Source organism: Somniosus microcephalus, chromosome 33 (assembly GCF_052327205.1).
Source record: "Somniosus microcephalus isolate GS21.2 chromosome 33, FLI_Smic_1.0, whole genome shotgun sequence".
Classification (NCBI taxonomy): Eukaryota; Metazoa; Chordata; class Chondrichthyes; order Squaliformes; family Somniosidae; genus Somniosus; species Somniosus microcephalus.
Window position 1 is genome coordinate 32296119 of NC_141019.1, and position 16892 is coordinate 32313010.

A 16892-nucleotide genomic window follows, 5' to 3' on the forward strand; every position below is an offset into this window, starting at 1 on the left:
GTGGGCAGCACTCTCGCCTCTGAGTCAGAAGGTCGTGGTTTCAGGTCCCGCTCCACAGACTTGAGCACAAAAATCGAGGCTGACACTCCAGGGCAGTGCTGAGGGAGTGCTGCACTGTCGGAGGGGCAGTACTGAGGGAGCGCCGCACTGTCGGAGGGGCAGTACTGAGGGAGCGCCGCACTGTCGGAGGGGCAGTACTGAGGGAGCGCCGCACTGTCGGAGGGGCAGTACTGAGGGAGCGCCGCACTGTCGGAGGGGCAGTACTGAGGGAGCGCCGCACTGTCGGAGGGGCGGTACTGAGGGAGCGCCGCACTGTCGGAGGGCCAGTACTGAGGGAGCGCCGCACTGTCGGAGGGGCAGTACTGAGGGAGCACCGCACTATCGGCGGTATCGTCTTTCAGATGAGACGTTGAACCGAGGCCCCGTCTACTCTCTAAGGTGGACGTAAAAGATCCCATGGCACTATTTCAAAGAAGAGCAGGGGAGTTCTCCCCGGTGTCCTGGGGCCAATATCTATCCCTCAATCAACATCACAAAAACAGATGATCTGGTCATTATCACATTGCTGTTTGTGGGAGCTTGCTGTGCACAAATTGGCTGCTGCGTTTCCCACATTACAACAGTGACTACACTTCGAAAGCACTTCATTGGCTGTAAAGCGCTTTGGGACGTCCTGAGGTCGTGAAAGGCATTTTCTTTGAAGTGCCGTTGTGGAGTTTATGGGGATGGATTTTTTTTTAAACAGTTGATTACTGGGAAATAAATTTGTATATTAGGAAAGGCCTTCTAATCAATTCTATGGTAATATTTTTGTCATCCAGAATATTGAGTGTTTTATTTATTAAGTGTGCATTTCCTGTGGACATCTTGCCTGATTTCTCTCACTTTGTGAAGAAAGAATCAACATTTTCAAAATGTTTCTTTGTTGGGAGGCCTGGGAAAACCCTAAAAGGTTACTCTCCTTGCCCCTGGAAGCTGCACTTGAATTTGGATCTGATGATCAGCAGCGTGGGGATTACCTATGACTCTTGAGTTACTAGTAAGAGCGGCTGAACTGTACCAGGCGTGAGCTCTCCTCAAATAACTTCCAAATAAATTTCACTGGAAAGTTAAAAAGATTACTGTTTAGTTACTATAAAAATTCATATTTTGGTTACCCAGAATAACATTTAGTAAAAAAAAAAATACACAAGTTGTGCAGCTGCCCGACTTTTACCTGCCCTGAGTGAGGCTGGAAAGTGCCACACGTTAACCAACCGAGGACACGATACTGTCCAGCTTTGAGCTGCAAAGCAAAGCAACTTGCCACTGAGTGAGAAAGAAAGACTTGCATTTCTCCAGCTCCTTTCACAACCTCCGGATGTCCCAAAGTGCTTCACAGCCAATGAAGTACTGTTGAAACGCGGTAGCCAATTTGCACAAAGCAAGGTCCCACAAACATCAATGTGCTAATGACCAAATAACCTGTTTTTTTAGTGATGTTGGTTGAGGGATAAGTATCGGCCAGGACACATTTCAGGAGAAATTGGTGTGCCTTTGTCTTTTCTTACTTTCTCTTTCTCCCCGCCTACTAGCTGAAGGTGGTAGGTTATATTGGGTTATGGTTCCTCGGGAGTCATCAGCCTCCTGGTGCCTCAAACATTCTTATGAGCTTGGAAACTCACAGGAGCCAGACAAATCTTGTCCTCTCCCAACATCTACGCTTGCATAGTTACTAGCAGCAATGGTAAACCCCTGACAGATTTTACTCTCTCCCATTGCTACCCCAACTAATTCAGCACAGACCAGGATTTAAATATGGACCATTGCCAAGTCTGTGTGGTTGGGAACTAGATGGTGTAGTCAGTCAGCCACTGACCTTTTACCTTTGGGATCTGGGTTTAAATCCAGCCCAGTCTAATGAAGGGGTTGTCTTCCTGCTGGCTGCAAGGGTCCTATGTAACCTGAGTTTGGGTGGTCTCCATCCAGTTCCTGGTAGCGATGAGACTACAGGGTGTATCACAATAATTGGCAATCTCGAGCGGAGGCCACAGGATAGCTAGTGTGGGAAATGAAAACAAATGTCACACTGCTGCAGTGGTGAGCACTCTTCTAAGTTATGGGCAGAATAGAGGAAATTTTACTCTGCATCTGGCTGCACTATCCCTGAGCTGGGAGTGCTTGATGCTTGAAATGGAAAAAGTTTCATTCCCCAGCACTGACATCTCTCACTTTGAGCACCAAAATTTAATTAAAAAAGAAATCTGAGAGCCTTTTTACTGGCCAGAACACATGCCTATTAGAGCACTGTTTACAGGGTGTGTTTATACAAGTCTCCATCTCCAGTGCTTGGTTTTCTTTAAAGTACATTAGACTCTTTGGGGGAGAAATTCAGTAGGTTGCGCCACCCGTTGGCGCCTTAAGAGGGCGCTAAGTGGGTCGCAAGCCAACTGGGGCGCGGCACTGTCCACGCCTCCCACTAAATTCCGCGGGACGTTAGTGGTGGCGCTAACCGTTAGCGCTGCATCGCTACCGATGACGTCATCGGTGTGCGCAGCGCCCCGCTGACACCCCGGCCGCGATATTTGGCCGCGCCCCCTGATTTACCGCCGGACGCTATGTCCGACCGGTTCAGGGGGGCCTACCTGCGGCCGGGGAGGCGCAAATTAAAGGAGTGGTGCGGGGCGGCCATTTTTGTTGTTGGCCGCCTGCCTGCGCTCCCGTCCCCGGCCTCCTGAACCCCCCCCCCCGCCCCCCTTGCGGAGTGCCAGCTGCGCTCCAAGAGCCCGGCACTTCTCTTCGGTGCCGGGCTCTTTTGCCTGCTCTCCCGATCCTCGGGGGCCCAGCTGGGCCCCAGATCGTGCTGCACAAGGCCCCTCCCCTTTAAGAAGGGGAGGAAGGCCTGCAATACCGCAGTGTGACGTGCCGCAGTGTGTGGCGCTGCGGCACGTTGCGCCACGATATTCAGTCGCAGCGCCCCAAGAGGGATGCGGGGCGCCTCCAGTAGCGCCGCGCTTCCCTTTGGGGCGCTGCCACTTAATTTCCGGTGGGTGGCCGCGACTGTTTCCGGGCGCTACTTCTGGTGCCCCAAACGGGGCTATACTCAATTTCTCCCCCTTTGTGCCCTGCTGCAGCTCTCTGCCTCCCACCGACCTCCTTAAGTGTAGTGAAGGGGCATCACAGCTGATCCTGTCCTCACCTGGCATCTAAACACATGCATTTTCAGCCGGGGTCATTGTATAGTGATCCGGAGTGCGAGCCCTGCCTGATTCTCTTCCCCCCCCCACCACCATCGTGCTGGTCTGAAACACCTTTTAGGGAGCAATTTTAACTTTGTATCATTTGAGTTGAGCCCCATCTAATTTTTTTGATTTTATTTTTGAAATACTCAGTGAGGTAGCAGCTCCAAAACCACCAGTATGTTCAGGGCAAGTGGTTACAGCCACCCAATGGAGAAGTGAGGTTTTTTTAGAATTTTACAGCAGAAGTGGAACTGAAATAGTCTTAAGAAAATACAAGGAACAAATTGGTGTCGTCGACTGTTGGAATTGGTAGCTAATCCCCCACAAAGACCATAATGGCCGACCAGGTTTAACTCGTTTTCTTCCCGAATTTCCCCCTCTCCCCTTCTCGAGGTGGTTTGAAGGGTGCTGGCTTCCCACCTGAGGCCATACTTGTGTGAGCTGAGACAGTGAGTGTTGGCAGACTGATGGGGAGGGGGCATTGCAGCTGAGCCCAATCCTGTCCCTGATGTCCATCCGTCCAGCAGAGGTTACTGGCTAGTGATTAGGAGTGGGAATCCTAGCTGCCCCCCCCCCCCCCCCCCCCGCAATCCACAAGTGCTGAGACCAATTTGCAGCATCTCTACTGCTGCATTGAACCTGGGACTTTCCTGGACTGCTGGGGTGCGTTCACCAACTGAACCATTGAAGGAGAGCGTGCAACTTGCTGTTATTGAATTGTCATTCTCTTGTGTGTTTTTAGGTATCCCTCCGAGATTTGAGAAGCTTTAAATTGGAGCACGAATTTGATGCTTACTCTGGAAGCCTCTCTGATTTTGATGTACACGGAAACCTGCTGGTGACATGTGGCTTCTCAAATCGGATGAATGGTCTGTCATGCGACAGATTCTTGATGGTTTATGACCTCCGTATGATGCGGGCTATCAGCCCCTTGCAGGTTCATGTGGATCCTCTCTTCCTGAGATTTATTCCTACATACACATCAAGGCTAGCCATCATCTCTCAATCAGGTACCTTACAGAAGGCCAGAGTTATAATATAACATTTATATCTATAGAACTTTATTAGCAGATGTGGTGTTGCTCACAGTAAGTTGGATGATATAACAACAGAAAATGCTGAAAACACTCAGCAGGTCAGGCAGCATCCATGGAGAGAGAAAAACAGAGTTAACGTTTCAGGTCTGTGACCCTTTGTAAGTTGGATGATATGTTGTCCTAAAATGACAGGAGCATTAAACCATCTAACACACAGGTTGTTATTCTGCTGCGAAGGTGAAAATATGTAACTTGCCTCCGAGGATCAGCTAGAGGTTAATTGTTGGGAAAATTTATTTTGGTTTGTAGCCCTTGTAAATCCCCAGTTTCTCCCCAAGCAGAAAAAACCAACAGGGAATGAACAGATTTCTTTATTATATACTTAAAAAAAAAGTATGACACAAATTTACGTGTGTGATAGACTCGTCTCAAACTTTTTATTGATATTTCTGTTATTTCAGACTATTCACAAGTGCTATGAATAATTAAACATCAAACATAAATGACTGGAGCCTCACTCTAAACAGTTTTTAATGTTTGCTGCATCTTTTATTTTCATTCAGACCAGTGCTGTTTTTTCTGTTGAAAATGCTTTTTTTTTTTGTAAAGTCTGCTCGGTTGCTACTCTTAGAATTCTGTCTGGGAAAGGACGAGGTGAAATGTTAGAATTTGAAGTTGTTTGTATTGTAAACTGGAAAACATTTGGGAATATGTTTAAGGCTCTAGCACACTTGAGAGGTCCAGATGATGTTTATAAAGAGCTGGAGCCCTGCTATCCTGGTTTGACATTACGTGAATGCCTTGCAACATGTTCCCAGCCATCTGTCAGATTTTTAAGGGTGCCTCTTGGTAACCCTAAAGCTGGCTGCACCCTCAAACAAATCCCTTCTGGCTATTGCCACTGCAGTGGTAACTATTTGTGAGCTATGTAGTAGATGGAATGTGCAGGCATGCAGCGTGCCATTATATTCGGTAAAAGATCTTGTTCGAGCCACAGTTTGTTGCAGTGATCTTTGTTTTCCGTTTGTTCTTTTGCAGGACAGTGCCAGTTTTGTGAACCAACAGGACTTGCGAGCCCAGCGGATATTTTCCACGTCAACACTGTAGGGCAGTTAGTCATGACATTTGATGTGTCCTCTAGCAAGCAAGCATTGGTGTTCGGAGACTCTGGAGGGTGTGTGCATCTGTGGGCAGACTCGCCAGATGCTACGTTTAATGCCTACTCCCGTGAGACTGAGTTTCCGATGCCATGCATGGTAGATACCCTGCCACACCTGGACTGGAATGATGATCTCTTGCCTTTATCGCTCATTCCCGTGCCTCTTATCACTGAGTCTTTATTGTCTGACTGGCCAACAGCAAACTGCATTGTTACACCCAGGTAACTGAAAGTTTACAGTTGGACACTTGTAAATGGGTGCTGAGGCACACAAATACAAGTTAACTTAAACTGTTTGAATTTTCTTACAATCCAAAACATCTATGTTAATTTTTTTCCAGCACATTGAGCTTTTGACTGCTCACATTCCCCCTTGCTCGACAGTGCTTCATGTTAATACCTTCCAACCAACGTATTGTTCCTTTTATTGGTAATATTCTCAGTTATTTCTCCCAGTGGATAAAAACCACAGTCGGAAATACAATTTCACACGAGTCACTTCATTCCCCTCTCTCCCTTACATTCACTTCTATTTCTTGTTTTTCTCCATTTACAGGTTATGCCAATTGCAGTGTCCAGTGTTTAGCCAGTAACATCAGAAACCATCACATGTAATGTAGCTAATCCACAAAAAATTGACCTCCTTGCAAGCGATGTTTCCTCTAATTTTTTCTGGGTGCGCAGCCCATTCAAATTTCTGCGCACGTGTGGTTTATCTGTTGAGAAGCCGGCAAGCGGCCTGCATGGGAGCTCCAGACAGGTGCGCGGCCGCACAGCATTACGGGAACATTGCTTGCAAGACTTTGCTCACCAAAGTAAAGTGGGTACGGTAGCATAGTGGTTACGTTGCTGCACTAGTAATCCAAAAGTCGGGGCTGATTATCAACGACAACTTGTATTTATATAGCGCCTTTAACGTAGTAAAACATCCCAAGGCGCTGCACAGGAGTATTCTAAGACAAAAAATTTGACACCGAGCCACATAAGGAGAAATTAGGGCAGGTGACCAAAAGCTTGGTCAAAGAGGTAGGTTTAAGGAGAGAGAGGTAGCGAGGCGGAGAGGTCATCCAGAGACACGAGTTCAAATCCCACCATGGCAGCTGTAATGATGACCATGAAACTACCAGATTGTTGTAAAAACCCATCTGGTGCACTAATGTTCTTTAGGGAAGGAAATCTGCCGTCCTTACCCGGTCTGGCCTATATGTGACTCCAGACCCACAGCAATGTGGTTAACTCTTAACTGCCCTCTGAAATGGTGGCTCACCACCACCTCCTCGAGGGCAATTAGGGATGGGCAATAAATGCCGGCCTTGCCAATGACGCCCACATTCCGTGAATGAATAAAAAAAAAACATGCACTAAATTCTGTGTCCTCCCTCTTAAGTGTGGGTGACGCCTGTTTACCTGAGGCCAGGAACCAAGACCACATGGAAGAGCATACATCGATTCCTCATTCTAAATGTATTTACCACTCCTCTTTTAGATTATTTTCCACCCAACACCATCTTTGAGCAAGAGGCTGGCACATAGCTTACTCCTAGTCCACACTGTTGTGTAACCCATCGCCAGGAGATGTGTGAGAGCACCTTTTTGTGAATCCTCCACTTGTGATCAAGAAAAAATGCTGTTATCAGTACCCTCTCCACTCCTTGACCTGCTAGATCAGGAACTCAGTTGCAGATTTGTGGGCGAATCTACAGCCTGTCACAATGGGACACCTTGTTGGTACCCAGGTGTGCCGCACCACTGGTCTGTATGTTCCATCTCTTAAATTTGAGACTAACCACTGGATTTGTGTTAATAAGATAAGAAATAGGAGCAGGAGTCGGCCATTCAGCCCCTCAAGCCTGCTCCGCCATTAATAAGATCATGGCTGATCTTCGACCTCATCTCCACTTTCCTGCACTATCACCATATCCCTGGATTCCCTTAATATTCAATAACCTATCGATCTCAGTCTTAAATATACTCAACAATGAGACTCCCCAGCCAGGGGAAACATCCTCCCTGCATCTACCCTGTCAAGCCCTGTAAGAATTTTGTATGTTTCAATGAGATCACCTCTCATTCTTCTAAACTTGCAATGACGTGTGAGAGGATGAAATACTTTAGCATTGATTTGGTTCAGATGATGTCATTTGAATGTGGTTTGTGCTAACGGTGCAATAGGGACATAGAAAAATCTGGATTCCCCATTTGAAAGACTCACATTTTACTGTGTGGCCAGCGCAGTATCAGATCTTAGTACTTTTTCCCTTATTTTCCTGACCGCTTGTTCATGTATCACGTTTGGGTGATCATAAAGGTGGGGGAAGTCTAAACCTTTTGCATATTCTTCATGGCACCATATCACTGCTGTGCATTAGAATTGGTGTACAATTTATGACTATACAATAATTTCTGGAACGGGGAACAAAGCATACCAAAATATATTCATATTTCTGGTATTACAGAATGCCCCAATGTCCTCGATCTTCTTGGAGATGCACAGTTCACTTTGAAGATCTTGTAATTCCCCAGTTATTAAAAACGGCCAGGTAGTCTGTTTTATGTTAAATACCCCGGCGGTTACTTTATTTCAGACGAGCTCCGCCTGTCGATCTTGAGATATTGCGTACTATGAAGAAAGTTGGGTTTATTGGATATGCTCCGAATCCCAAAACAAAGCTGAGAAACCAGGTAAAATAAGAGAGAATGCATAATTTTAAAGCAGTAATTAAGTGGTGGTGTACTTATTTGAGGCAATTGCGGCCTTGATGAATAAATGTTTTGGTACTGGCTGGAGCACATCATGCTGGGAGTAATTGTTGTTTAGTACCTTATTTGGAAAGGTGCTGGCTGAATGAACTCGTTTCATTAAAAAAAAACGTTCTTTTTAAAGAAGAATGTTACCAAGCTCCCCTAATGATTCACTCGGTAAAGGCAGCATTTATCAGCCATACAGACCAAAAGATCCTTGATTCATTTCCTAGTCTGTGCTGAGTTAGCTGGGATGGCAGTGGAGACCCTGCAGTTGCCCTTGGGCAAGGGAGGGGAAGATCATCTAAAGTTCCCATGCCAATTCGCTGTCCAGCAACCACTGTTGGAGTGTGTGTGTGGAGAGTTCAGGTGAGGATAATATTGGGCTCAGTTGTGATGTCCCTCATGGTTAAAGAGCCTGTTGTAACTCACTGTGTTTGGGTTTACAGATGAAGAATGGTTACCGGAGGGGAATTGGCATGTATAGTACTGATTCCTGCCTGGAGTGGAGCCACATCATGGCGTTCTCTGTTAATATACAGGCACACAGAGATGGGCAATTTCGAGTTCTTTACCGTTAACTTGTTTTTTTTTTACACTTGAGATAATTCTATAAAATGTCACTTCAGGATACTTTCCGAAGTTGACATCTTCATGTAGAAAACAAGTTTTAAATGAACTAAAGTTTCCCTAATAAATGATATTCTCCCCTCCTTTTCTGGGTCCTTCCCATTTTATTCAGCAGCTGCATGGTGGGCAGACCACCTGCTCCCAGACTTCTAGTAAAGCTATTATATAGTTAGGAGTTGTGACGGTGTGAACCAGGGTAACGATCTATGAATTTCCCTGCAAGGAAGCCCCTAACTTCTGCTTCCTTTTCCCACGTGGTCAGGCTGAGATGGGAACTCGCTCTGTAATTGTGGGCATGAGCCTGGGTGCCATGGTACATTTGTGCCGTAACATGCCATGCTATAACCTCTTGTAACCTTTTAGCAGAAGCTGCATGTGGGGAAAGTCCAATTTTATTTGTTTTGAATTCCTAAGCATTTGCTACAGTGGTGTATTTAGATTAAATGGACCAGTTTGCCACATTGAGTGTGCCGCTTTAGTTGTGGCACCTCAACATTGGTGCAAGCTAAACCAATATTTGCAGTTTAAAAAGTGCGGCTTTTAAATTTGCCAACAAAATCCAGTGCTCTGCTTGAATAGAAAATCAAAGGTTGCATGCATATCATTTTAGCTTTTTTTTTTTGTCCATTTTCTCTTCTCTTCTGAAGGCACTGACTCGTGGTTCTACAGGAACCAGAAGCCCTCCGGCACTGCTCCCAAGTAGCCATTCTTCATTTGTGCACCTAGACAGCGAGTGTCAGCAAGCTATTCCACCACAGGAGCATAACCGCCAAACCTCATTCTGCACACGGACACTTTTGGGCAGAGGTCACTGGATAGTGAACCCTTCCCTTCCTTGGCTGATTTATAATTGCAGTGCTTCTCCCACTGCTGTCCCAGCTGAGGTCAGCTAACTCGGCACTGCCCAGGAATTGATCCTGGGATCTTCTGATCTATATGCTTTAGTAATACACTGGGTTCACTGTTACCCTCTAGGCCATTGGCAGAGCCCACTGTTTTTTAGTATGTCTAATTATTGAAGTAAGTTATCTGTTTATAGGTTCCATATAAATTGAAGGAGATGGATGCAGAATTTGACAGCTACAATCAAATCCCAGAGTCTCCTATTGGAAGGGAGGAAGAGCCTCATCTGTACATGGTGCCAAAGAAATATCGAAAGGTCTGATTCAAAGAAAATCCATACTGTAGATTATACAGTTTACCACTCAATGTCTAGATGCCTCTATTACTATATTGAGGTTTAGGGCTGTGTTAATACAGACATCACATTAAAGAGAACTAAGAAGATGTGATAACCTATTTCTAAAAGTTAACTTACTTTAATAGAGGAGTAAGTTACTGGGATCAGTTCCTATTCTAAAATATGGTGGTGTGCTAAGGAATGAAACTAAAGGTATGGACATAGAATAGTACAGCACAGAAGGAGGCCATTTGGCCCATCAAGTCTGTGCCAGCTCTTCGAAGAGTAATCCAGTTGGTTCCATTCCCCCACTCTCCCTGTATCCCTGCAATTTTTTCTCCTTCAAGTATTTATCCAGTTCTGTTTTGAAGGCTATGATTGAATCTGTATCCACCACCCTATCGGGCAGTGCATTCCAGATCATAACCACTCGTTTTTCTTCATGTTGCTTCTGGTTCTTTTGCCAATCACCTTAAATCTGTGCCCTCTGGTTATCGACCCTTCAGCCATTGGAAACAGTTTCTCTTTATTTACTCTGTCTAAATCCTTCATGATTTTAAACACCTCTATCAAATCTCCAGTCTGTATCTTAACAATCTTAGTCTGATGTAATCTGACCTGGGCTTCTTCCAGCTGCTATGCAGTCTGGTGCTTGGCAAATCTCTGGCCACTTTTTTCCCCTGAAAGTTCACTGCCCAGATCTTTTCCCCTGGTCTCAATCATGGTGTTTGTAGATTCTGTGCCCTGGAGCAAGAAGATTGTACAGTAGTAAGATACTCTCTTGAGCAGAAGCTCACAGGAGAGGGCATGGAAGATTGGGGGATCTTGTCTGGATTTTTGAGTTTTGTCAGGGAGCAGGTGTGTCTGGAAGTGTTGGGCGTATCCCTGAGTTAGCTAGCACTTTGCTTCTCCCATCAACCTTGAGATTTGTGTCTGGCCTTTCACCTGCCAGGCCAGGAGCCCCTCACCCCTCATGTTACAGTGGCGCCCAGATTGATCTACATTAAGGAGGCTACTGTCAGCGCCCCCCCCCCCCCCCCCCCAATTAATGATGGGTCTATACCTTTACGACCAAGAGGGAGCAATTGCTTGTGTGTTTTTTGTTTTAGGTATCAGTTTGATTATGAAGAATTTTTTGGAATAGTTGACCTATGCCTAAATGATTCAGTTTGATTATATATGTGTTTTATTTAGGTTACTATAAAGTACTCAAAACTTGGTTTGGAAGACTTTGATTTCAAACACTACAACAAGACGCTGTTTGCCGGTCTGGAGCCGCACATTCCCAACGCCTACTGCAACTGCATGATTCAGGTCAGGGGCACCCTTCCAATCTCTTACTGCCTTCTAATTGTCAGCACTTCAATAGAAACAATAGAAACAACACCCTTCTGGATGTGTGTTCACCAAAAGCCATGCAATCAGTAAATCTAATGCAAACAACACAATGGAGGTCATGATTTTATTGGCTAAGAAACTGAGCTTCACCCCACCATTCTGTGGTACCGTGTGTTGTGTCTTTTGTGCAATTCAGTAAATATTTTAAGAATCACATGTAATTTGTGACCATGCGAGTGCTAATTCATCCTGCTTAATGTGCAGAGTGGAGGATATTAGAATTCAAACTATAGTTACTTCTAGCTCTCGTGTTTTTGAAGTTTATTTACGTTACATGCCTAGAAGTTTTGTTCCTTTGCACAGAAAAGTCCTTCATTCTTTACTGGCGTTAATTGAATGTTAACGACGGGTGCAGTTGTACTTCCACCTTGCTGTTCACATAATAGCAAAATATGGGTTTGCCCCCACAGCAACTTTCTCATCTTGGCTGCACAGTTTGCAAGGACGAGGGAATGTCGCGAGTGGAAACCAAATAGTTCCTCACGGGGATGTAGGGAAATTGCCAAGTAAATCATTAACACCGAACAGCACCAGAGAGTGGGATAAGCAAAGGAACTGTGATGTAGTGTGTCTTTATTTTATCGCATTAGATGCTGAATACAAATTTTTTTTAAACATTCCTTTAAATGCCTTTATTTTACTGTGAATTGAGCTGGCCTGATTTTACGGTACAAGTGTGCCAAGCCACAAAGTCAGATGTGGTTTTGCGCCCACAATTTCCTACTCCACTCCAAGTTCCCAGTTACCATTGGGCCACCTGGTAGAGGTGATCAGTGACTAGGTGGAAGGCCAGGTGTTTCCCCACAAACAGGAAGAAAGGGGGGAAATCAGCAGGTGAGTCACCCTGAGCCACACGAGCACACATCCTGGTAGATGGTTGCACAGTGGACAGGCAGAGGCCAGAGAGCAGGGTGGCTGATCAATCCTGGAAGTGGATGGAGACTATAATCTATTTACAATTTAACTTCTCTGTCTGCTGGCTGTGAGGGATCTAACTAAAATGATTTTGACCAGTCTCAGTCCAGTTCCTTATGGTCTCTGGTCCAGACCCACAACACCGAAATGCCCCAGATTTGGTATGGCATTAAATTGTCAATCTCATTCCTAGAGGCCACAGTAGGGGGTGATGGAGAAATGTCACACTAGTGCAATAGAGTGTGCTCTTCTAAGGATGGAGCTGAGGCACATTGTTTGGGCAGGATAGAGGGAGCTTTGCTCTGTATCTAACTTGGGAGTACTCGATGGAACAGGGAGTACCTGATATGGAAAGTATTCAATTTTCCTGAAATAACATCCATTGCATTAATGTGAAAATTTACAATTTAAGATGCATATATTTTATATAATCATTTTGATTATATCTGTCTTGAAAAGTTAGTCAGTTGATGTCTGCGTTTTCTTTCTTTCTCTGTCGCTCTCTTCTCCCGTTTATAGGTGCTGTATCTGCTGGAGCCCATCCGCTGCCACGTTCAAAATCATCTGTGTCAGAAAGAGTTTTGCTTGGGCTGTGAACTCGGATTTCTGTTTCACATGCTCGATCTCTCGAGAGGCGACCCATGCCAGGTAAATGGACGCTGAGCCAGTCCAGCCCCTGTAAAATGGACTTGGCTTGTGTACACTTGGGCTAGATCTTTGAGCATGACCCCTTTGGCGTGGATTGTTCTAACTGTGTAACTTGTTAGCCAGAGATGCCATCCACATTTTGCATATTTTAAACAAAAAGCATAAAACTACAATTGCTGGAAACCTGAAACAAAAAATACTGGAAACACTCTTGGGTAGTCCGCATCTGTGGAAAGAACAGACAAGTTCATATTTTACATTTTTTTGTGTATTGTCAGAAGAGGCAATCAAAAGAAAAATGAAGTCTTATCCAAAACATTTCCTCCTCCTCTTTTAAATCTCTCTCTTCCCCACCCCCCCTTGGAAATTAGCCACTCTTTAAAAGGATAAAAAGTAAAATAATAATTCATGATTAAAATATCTGTCGTAAGTTTAATGATTAAATCCAACCAAGAACGTATTGGTTAGCCACAGTTTAATATTGTACCGGGTAAGTATAGTTCTGAAATACATGATTTAATTATGGGAGAATGAATTTGGAGCAAGTTTTGTTCCTGACATCTAGTGACAGAAACAGCAAAGAAGCAGTAAAGATCACGAAGTGCAGACTTGGGCTGTGATATTCATGATTAATGGAGTGTTTTTTTCACACACTGGATGTTGATGAATTTAATGCATGTATTAACTGCATTAAAAGTGAAATACCAAACTGCAGTTCAATTCTGCAATTAAAAACATGAAATGCTGGAAATGCGAAGCAGGTTAGTCAACATCTGAAAGATAAAGGTAGCCTAATGTTCTGGGTCCCACCCAAAATGTTAACTTATCTTTCAGATGTTAAATGGCATGCTTTATATTTTCAGTATTTTGTTTTTTTCCACAGATTTCCAGCATTCACCATTTCTCTGTTATCTTTGCAATTAGATTTCATTTTCAGACCATGTTAGCCTCTTATTTTCTTTCCCTTTGGTCTCACCAAGCCGCAAATCTCCTGCAGCTCAGAGGATGGCTCAACTGCGCCCAAGCCACTACTGTCAAGCTTGTTCTGAACGGACACACGAGACCAATAGAAAGACGAGTTTCTCTGGTTTTCCTTCTGTCCCTGTGCTGAAATGCCAGACCCCTCAACTCAGCACAGCATCCCTGCTGAGATTGGGAACAGCAGAGTAGGTCATCAAGTTTGCATCCTGCCACTTTGCCAAAATATTGCAGTGTTATTATCATTTAAAGTTTTTACTGTAAGCTGTGCTCCAAAACAAAATGTAAAACATTCTAGGATAAGTGGAATCTTGTGTGTGTTACTGCCGTTTTTTCTTAATGGACAAAACATCCAGAACTTGTCAACAACTGTGACTTGAGTGTATGACTAAACTTCGGGTTAAGATTTCTTCCCACACTGTATGCTGCGTAATATTTGCGCCTATTATATTTCACATTAAAATTGCTGTAATTGTTCATTCTAATAACCACTTTGCAAACAGTGACAGGACCACTAAGTGCAACTAAACTTGCTGTAAGCAATCTCAACAGCACCACCTGCAGTTTTGTAGTGGAATTATTGTGCGCTGGTGTGCAGCAGTTTTTTTCCAAATCCATTAATTTTGTATGCTGTTTATTTTTGAGGAGGAAGGTAGAGAAGAACCTAGTGCGCTCTTCAAAAATGGATTAAACACTGGACATGGTTGTGGGTACCTCTAAATGTGGTTTTATGGCTTTAAGAGGGGATCTCGAAAGGACTGATTAGAAGATACAGGGTCAAATGCCCCAATTGTTTCAATACCTGGGGATCCTGGTGGCAACTTAGCCTGGACTCTATTTTAGGACTACACTGGGAAAGGACGAAGGCTGCTTTGGTCTTTTTCCCTTTTCTTTAATGACAGAAAAGTCTCAATGCAGATTAAGCTGGTGCAGAATGATTGATTATGTCCAAATGGTTCTTCCTCATGACTTTGAATCCCTAGATATGAAATGGTTCCATTAGAAAGACTTGCATTTCTACAGCGCCTTTCAGGACGTCCCAAAGCGCTTTACAGCCAATGAAGTACATTTGAAGTGTAGTCACTGTTGTAATGTAGGAAACGCGGCAGCCAATTTGCGCACAGCAAGCTCCCACAAACAGCAATGTGGTAATGACCAGATAATCTATTTTAGTGATGTTGATTGAGGGATAATTATTAGCCAGGACACCGGGGAGAACTCCCCTGCTCATCTTCGAAATGGTGCCACCTGAGAGAGCAGACAGGGCCTCGGTTTAACATCTCATCCGAAGGACAGCCCCTCTGACAGTGCAGCGCTCCCTCAGTACCGCCCCTCCGACAGTGCAGCACTCCCTCAGTACCGCCCCTCCGACAGTGCAGCGCTCCCTCAGTACCGTCCCTCCGACAGTGCAGCGCTCCCTCAGTACCGCCCCTCCGACAGTGCGGCGCTCCCTCAGTACTGCCCCTCCGACAGTGCAGCGCTCCCTCAGTACCGCCCCTCCGACTGTGCGGCGCTCCCTCAGTACCGTCCCTCCGACAGTGCGGCGCTCCCTCAGTACTGCCCCTCCGACAGTGCGGCGCTCCCTCAGTACCGTCCCTCCGACAGTGCGGCGCTCCCTCAGTACCGCCACTCCGACAGTGCGGCGCTCCCTCAGTACCGCCCCTCCGACAGTGCGGCGCTCCCTCAGTACTGCCCCTCCGACAGTGCGGCGCTCCCTCAGTACTGCCCCTCCGACAGTGCGGCGCTCCCTCAGTACTGCCCCTCCGACAGTGCAGTGCTCCCTCAGTACCGCCCCTCCGACAGTGCGGCGCTCCCTCAGTACTGCACTGGAGTTTCAGCCCAGATTTTTGTGCTCAAGTCTCTGGAGTGGGACTTGAACCCACAGCCTTCTGCCTCCGAGGCGAGAGTGCTACCCACTGAGTCACGGCTGACAGTCCATTAGCTCATGCAAGGTGAATCTGTGGCAAAAAGAAGAAATGGTGGAAGGGAAGGTTCTGGCCTGCAGTGACCTGTTGCTCAGCACCCTGGAGGAGAGGTTGGCCACATGGGTATGTCTCTTTGCCAAAGTCCTTCATATGAGGGCCTTGATAAAGCAGTTGGTGACCAGTAAGCCAGGTATGTGACATTGGACTTGAACCCCTAGATCAAGGTGCTGGCACATTGTAAGCTGACTTGTCAATCATTCCACCGCAGTGAAGGCAAATGCCTGCCTTATAGCTGATGTGGAAACTGTTGAGGCTTGGCATGGAAAGTATTGTCTCATATATCCAGGGTTTGGTGCCTACCATAATTGAGTTACCATCAGCTGGTAGAACCACTGTTGAATGGGTATAGTGTATCCATGCTGTGGTCATGAGAATGATGACATACTTGCACATTTCATTGTGAATCTCGTTGCTTACCATGCCGCTTTTGGGGAGTTTCTTGTAGTTACTGTTCACCCAGCATGGGCTCAAAGCCGCACTTGTCCGTTATCTAATGATCAACTGGCGACTCGCTTCCTTGGAGGGGCGGGGAGGGTAAGTGGGGTCTTTTGGGCTCATGTTGGTTCCAAGATGAAACACCCAGCAATGGAAGATTGGAACTCCAGTCAAGTAGTCAACCCACCTTGGCAGAGTTGATAATCTAATACCTAGGTCGGCAGTACTCTGGGGCACTGTTAATGATTGACCAGCCAGCCTGGCTCATCAATAGATTTGGGGCTGGGATTCCTCTCCTTGGCTCCAGTTAATCCAGGAAGCCAGTGCCCTAACAGATAGTGTGACCCGGTGCTATCTGGTGACAAGTAATGCAGTCTTATCTGATTAAACTCCCAACAGTACCCCTGCGTAGACATGGCGCTCCCTAAGCTTTGGCTGCTGCCAGCCTGTGGACTTTGGGGTAAGTGGAGTATGGTCAAGTAGGGAGCGAGTGTGCATTCTATATTGGACAAGCAGAAACTACCTGTGTGGGTTTCTCAGTCGTTTGCTTTGGAGACTCTTAAC

General features: G+C 45.6%; 1 protein-coding gene across 8 annotated transcripts in view; it reads left to right on the top strand.

Annotated features, from left to right (window-relative positions):
- Positions 1–16892, top strand: part of LOC147097109 (PAN2-PAN3 deadenylation complex catalytic subunit PAN2-like) — a 52858-nt gene that overhangs the window by 11383 nt on the left and 24583 nt on the right. For all 8 annotated transcript variants that reach the window (XR_015074491.1, XM_085972951.1, XM_085972953.1 and 5 more), the window contains 6 exons: positions 3964–4231; positions 5297–5639; positions 8003–8099; positions 9829–9948; positions 11164–11283; positions 12802–12930. Coding sequence is in view for 7 of the 8 variants with exons in the window: in XM_085972951.1 (XP_085829077.1) it covers positions 3964–4231; positions 5297–5639; positions 8003–8099; positions 9829–9948; positions 11164–11283; positions 12802–12930 (1077 nt within the window). In the remaining variant the exon portion in view is untranslated. The remainder of the gene's footprint in view (positions 1–3963; positions 4232–5296; positions 5640–8002; positions 8100–9828; positions 9949–11163; positions 11284–12801; positions 12931–16892) is intronic.